General features: G+C 44.0%; 1 protein-coding gene and 1 gene segment (V, D, J or C); both read left to right on the top strand.

Moving 5' to 3' along the window:
* LOC110204091 (immunoglobulin kappa variable 1-39-like) overlaps positions 1-4721 on the top strand; it is a 49570-nt gene extending 44849 nt beyond the window's left edge. The window contains 1 exon segment of the V gene segment in view: positions 4508-4721. Coding sequence covers positions 4508-4721 — 214 coding nt within the window.
* Positions 1-6000, top strand: part of LOC110204017 (uncharacterized) — a 180725-nt gene that overhangs the window by 160437 nt on the left and 14288 nt on the right. The gene's annotated exons all lie outside the window — the stretch shown is intronic.

The following is a 6000-nucleotide window of genomic DNA, read 5'->3' as shown; positions in this document are numbered from 1 at the left end:
ATTGGCATGGAAACTTTGTTGTGCTCTCTTTCTGATCTGGGCCAGTTGACATGTCTTTGGGCAACTTCCTGGGGGGAAGAGGCCAGGCCTTCTGTTGCTGCCTCTTGGTCTGGACACCAGATCTGGCCACAGCCCAGCTGCTGCTCCTAACTTCTGAGCTGAAGCAATGCACCAGCCTCACCCTCCCTGGTAGGAGGGATGACAAGCTTGGGCCACCATACATGGCTATGTACCAGGCCTAGTGTTGTCATTACTCAATCACTTGTTCTCCTGGTCTTTTCACATCACTCTGCATCAGTACATTTTTATAACTTTCTCTGGTTTCTCTGAAACCAGCTTTTTCACCATATACTACTATTGTAGACTCTAATTTAGTCAGCCATTCCCCAACTGCTTTCTTTAAGACTTCAGACTTATGCTTTGTCAGCCATTACTGAGGTCATTCTAAGAAAGACAAACTGGGGGAGCTAGGTGGTGCAGTGGATAGAACACCGACCCTGAAGTCAGGAGGACCTGAGTTCAAATCTGGCCTCAGACCAAACACTTGGCATTTACTAGCTGTGTGACCCTGGGCAAGTCACTTAATCACAATTGCCTAAAATTAAAAAAGAAAAAGAAAGACAAACAAAATCAGGCTGCATGTACATGTTTATTTCTCTGAAAGCTTCTGGAACATGCATATAGAGATAAGTATGGTAGCTCATTGTGAAAATGAGCCCAAAGACAGGTAAACAAAGGAGCTCTTAGATCTTCACATTAATTCCCTCTCACCTATCGCTCCCTTCCCGGCTCAGGGTGCCTATGTCAGCCAAAATTAGAGCCTCCATATGTGTTAACCACAATATGAGAAGGGAATTTCTTAGTTAGATAGACTGTAAATACAATGAGATAAGAGAATGTCAAGGTGTCCATTGACATCATAGATTCAGGATTTCTGTGTTTCTTTTATCATTAACATGAATACATATAGCATAACATAGCATAATGCATGCCCATAAAATAACAACATAAGAAAAACTCTCATCATTCATGATAATGTCCAGTTCAAAACATCCTGCCCTTGGGAGTCATAAACAGAAGAATGCTCCGGATCAGTTTCATCCAGCCTTCTAGTTAGTTGCTGACACAGGAAGGAGCATTTTGGTTGGACTCAGAGACCAAAACAAAGCATGTCTGTTATGCCAGAGAATGCAAAGCATTATGGTAGGTTAAGCTCAGAGCTGGCCAAAAACGTCTTTCTCCTGACTGTCCAATCTAGGTTTTAGGATTTTCTCAGGTCTTGGGGGGCTGAAAAATGGTTCACATCCTCCTCCTTTTGGTCAAAGGTGTGCCCAAAGATGCTCCTGCAGGCCAATCCAGGTATAAGGAAGGCTTCCCTCTTCCTCACACAGTGGGAAGAGATGTCCACTTGTAGCTGGTGCCTTCAGATGATCCAGGAGTGCACATCCACAAGGTACCAGCTGTGGGAGTTCTCAGAAACACCTGAGAGGCTCTTAGAACACATATCAGTTGGCAACTTAGAATAAATAACAAAACGTTCACTATTTCATAAAGTCAAAAACTCCGGCTTTTGGGATAAGATCTATTTCACAAAAACTGCTAGGAAAATGAAAATACTATGGCACAAATTAGGCACAGAACAACATCTTACACACCATATCAAGATAGAGTCGAAATGGGTACAAGATTTAGATATAAAGACTGATATTATAAGGAATTAAGAGAGCAAGGAATACTTTACCTGTCAGATCTATGGAGCAGGGAAGGACTTATGACAAAACAAGAAAAAGGAAAACATTATGAAATGCAAAATGGTGATTGTGATTATATTAATTTAAAAGTTTTGCACAAACAAACCCATACAACCAAGATTAGAAAGGAAGCAGAAAGCTCGGAAATAATTTTTAAAGCCATTATCTCTGATAAAGGCCTCATTTCTAAAATACCGAGAGAACTGAGACCAATTTATAAGAATACAAATCACTCCCCAATTAACAAATGGTCAAAGGATAGGAACAGGCAGTTTTCAGATGCAGAAATTAAAGCTATCTGTAGTCACATAAAAAAATGCTCTTGATCACTATGGATTAGAGAAACGCCCATTAAAAGAACTCTCAGGTACCATCTCACACCTATTGTATTAGTTACCATGACAGAAGAGGAAAATGATAAACGCTGGAGAAGATGTGTAAAAATTAGAACACTAATGCATTGATGGTGGAATACTAAGCACGTGCAAAATGTAGAACTCAAAATCTTATAAAAGTGAGTGTTGAAAACTAAAAATAAGTGTATTTTTTTTTAAAGAATGTGGTACAAACAACAATCTGTGAGGAGCAGTAGCTGCCCCACTGGGGACCCAACTCTTCAGTTCCAGCTGGGCAATGCTCCTTCCTTCTCTCTTTCCTTCCTCATTTCCTCCATATGACGAGTCATATATTTACAATGGTGCTCTGACCTTCATGCCCTGAATCCTAACAGACAGGGTAAGAATGTCAGGGGCCAACAGGGCTCCAGCTGGTTTTGTCTACAGGGAAAGATTCCAAGGTGGGGGCTGGTCATTGTTGTTTCTTGTTTATCATTCTTTCTGCAAGAGGACCAATGACATCAGGAAGGGATGGCTTGACTTCCACTGGACCTAAGTGAGGCAGGGCTGTGCCAAGACATCAGGGGAGGAAAGCAGAAGAAGTACTTTAATAGGAAAAAAGCAACTGAATAATCATTTTGCTCCTTTTGGCCTCAGTTTCCCATTCACAAAAACAAAAAAAGCTTAAGACCAGCAATCTTTTTTTCTCCTTTTTAGCTTTCAGAAAGATATAACAGAAACACAGAACACAAGAATAAACATTTCTCCTCAACAACGTAAGGGACACATTCTCCTCACAACACCTAGTAGAACATAGAATCTCCAAGTTCCCCTCCCCCCACCCGTCTCCATTTCATCTAAGCCTGGGCCCTTAACTCTCTATATATTTTGTTGATTCCCTGTTCTTAGTTTTCTTTCTAACTCAACTCCTTCCTCTTTCTTAATTCCGTTCTTTGCGTAGATACTTGTCAACTCTTGGTCTCTAGACTCACAGCCATCTGATCTCCCCTGGGAAAGCAGACAGGCTTCCCCTGCTTATAAACACAATAGGACACCTGCCGAAGCCACCACCGAGTGCAGTCTAGGGCAGGTGAACTTAATACAGCAATGAAAAAAAAAAAGGCCACATGAGGTTACACCTTCAAGGAAATACAATTGGGCCACTCCCTCCATGTGCATATAATCACTCCTGGGGTCCTTCAGTTCAAGCTGGACCAGCACTGTTTTGCATGTTGATATCCAAGGGACATTTCACAAACCCAGCCTGAGATATAAATATCTCCCATCTCTCTCCCTCTGAGCTCAGAGCTCTCTGCCTCCAGCTCTGCCAGGGTCACAATGCTGTCCCAGTCCTTGCTCCTCTGGATCCTACTGCTCTGGCCTCAAAGTAAGACTTCCAATGAGCCATATTCTCTCTCCCCACATCCAACAAAAATTCAAGGGACACATTCATCCCACAACACCTAGTAAACCAGAGAATCTCCAAGTCGCCTCCATCTCCATTTCATCTAAACCTGTGCCCTTAACTCTCTGAATTTTGTTGGTTCCTGGTCTTAGTTTTCTTTCTAACTCAGCTCCTTTCTTTCCTTTTTAATTCTGTTCTTTGCGTAGACGCTTATCAACTCTTGGTCTGTAGACCCAGAGCCATCTGATCTCCCCTGGGAAAGTAGATAGGCTTCCCCTGCTTATAAACACAATAGGACACCTGCCACAGCCACCACCATGTCCAGTCTAGGGCAGGTGCATTTAATACAGCAATGAAAAAAAAAGGCCACATGAGGTCACACCTTCAAGGAAATACAATTGGGCCACTCCCTCCAACGTGAATATAACCACTCCTGGGGTCCTTCACTTCAGGCTGGGCCAGCACTGTTTTGCATGGTGATATCCAAGGTATCTTCTCAAACCCAGCCTGAGATACAAATATCTCCCATCTGTCTCCCTCGGAGCTCAGAGCTCTCTGCCACCAACTCTGCCAGGGTCACCATGCTCTCCCAGTCCTTGCTCCTCTGGCTGCTACTGCTCTGGCCTCAGGGTAAGACTTCCAAAGCCATAGTTTGGCACCACTTTAGAGACAGAAGTTTTCCAGTGGGCATCTCTGACTCAGTCTGAGGGTGAGGGAACTACTCCTGCATTCACTGTCTCTACACAAGATTCTTCATTCACTGCAATCTCTTTCTTCTTCTCCTTTAGAATTACAGGCAGCCATTGAGTTGACCCAGTCCCCAGCCTCCCTGTCTGTGGCTGCAGGAGACCAAGTCACCATCAGCTGCAAGGCCAGTTCCAGCATTAGCAAGTGGATGGCCTGGTTCCAGCACAAACCAGGGACACTCTCCCAATCAACTGATCTACGATGCTTCCACCTTGAACTCTGGGGGTCCCGGCCCGGTTCAGTGGCAGTGGCTCTGGAACAGACTTCACCTTCACCATCAGTGCAGTGGAGGCTGAGGACGTGGCAGATTATTACTGTTTTCAAGGTTACAGTGATCCATTCCCACAGTGTTTCAGCCCTGAACAAAAACCTCCCCAGGCTGCTCAGCCCTTCAGCAGGGGCAGCAGCTGCTTCACCACAGTCAAAGGCTTGGGGCAACCACTGCCCTCAGAGGAGAATGGGCCCACATCAGCCCTGCTGTAGGAGACATTTGTACCACGGACCCTGGTTGAGGTAGAAAGAGTAAGAAGAGAGAGAAAAAGGGGGAAGAAAAATAGTCTTCTGCCTCCTATGCTTTAGCCAGGGACCACAAACCTTGCCATGCTGACTGCTTCCACGAGCTGCCCTCATTTTTACTCTGCCCTCTAGGTGAAGACAATGTGATGGCCATGAATCCAATGGAAGAGAGGTATTTCCTAGGTCTCAGGTTTTCACTTCTCTTTCTCTGCTCTCAGAGGTCATCTCCAGTCATCCTGTTATCTTACTACTGGACTCAGATGGCTCTGGAGCAGAGATTCAGACTGCGGACTTTGCAGAGCCTTGCCTCACTTAAATCCAATTCACTTCCAAGTCAAAACATCACCTTCCTGATGTCAATAGTCTCTTCAAGAACAAAGGATGAGCAACCATGTGTGAAGAGGCATAGCTGCCCCACTGGGGAAGATGTATAACAATTCGAACACTAATGCCTTGTTAGTGGAGTTTTAAACTGGTCCAAAAATTTAGTACTCAATAACTCATTTAAGTGAATGTGGAAAATGAAAAACAAAAAATTAAAAAAAAAAAATAATGAAGGACAAACAACAACGTGTGAAGAGTAGTAGCTGGCACAACTGTCGAGCTCCAGTTAGGCAATGCTTCTTCCTTCATTCCTTCCTTTCTTTCATTTTTTTTAGGGCAATTGGGGTTAAGTGACTTGCCCAGGGTCACACAGATAGTAAGTAAGTGTCAAGTGTTTGGTCTAAGGCTGGATTTGAACTCAGATTCTCCCGATCTCAAGGCCAGTGCTCTATCTACTGTGCCACCCAGCTGTCCCTCATTTCTCCCTTTCTTCCTCAATTTCTTTCTTACTCCCTTCCTCCCCATGGGGAATCAGACATGTGCATTTGGGGGCTCTCACCAAAGGAATATAAATTGCTTGGCGCTGAGTTCTGGAAAGCCAGGCTTTGATAAAGCCCATGCAGACATGTATGTAATTCTTAGAGGAAACAGTCGAATCTTGTTGTTTTTCTCTCAAAATTGGCCATCCTATTTAATTAGAAATGTGGCACAATTACACCTCGGTCTTATTACTTTGTCCAATCACTTCCTCCTCAGGAGGACTTTATCCATATGTGAATTGGATTTGAGTGAGGAGGCAGGGTTGTGCAAAGACATCGGTCTCACTCTCTCCTTCAAGCTCATCAGAGGCCAGTACTAACACATAGATCAAGATGATAAGCAAGATGGCCCCAGATGCAGTGGGACAGAGCTCATTCCCAGG

Source organism: Phascolarctos cinereus, unplaced genomic scaffold (assembly GCF_003287225.1).
Source record: "Phascolarctos cinereus isolate Bilbo 61053 unplaced genomic scaffold, phaCin_HiC Scaffold_2;HRSCAF=192, whole genome shotgun sequence".
NCBI classification, from domain to species: domain Eukaryota; kingdom Metazoa; phylum Chordata; class Mammalia; order Diprotodontia; family Phascolarctidae; genus Phascolarctos; species Phascolarctos cinereus.
The sequence above is the reverse complement of the archived record's forward strand: the minus strand, read 5'-3'. Positions and strand labels throughout refer to the sequence as shown.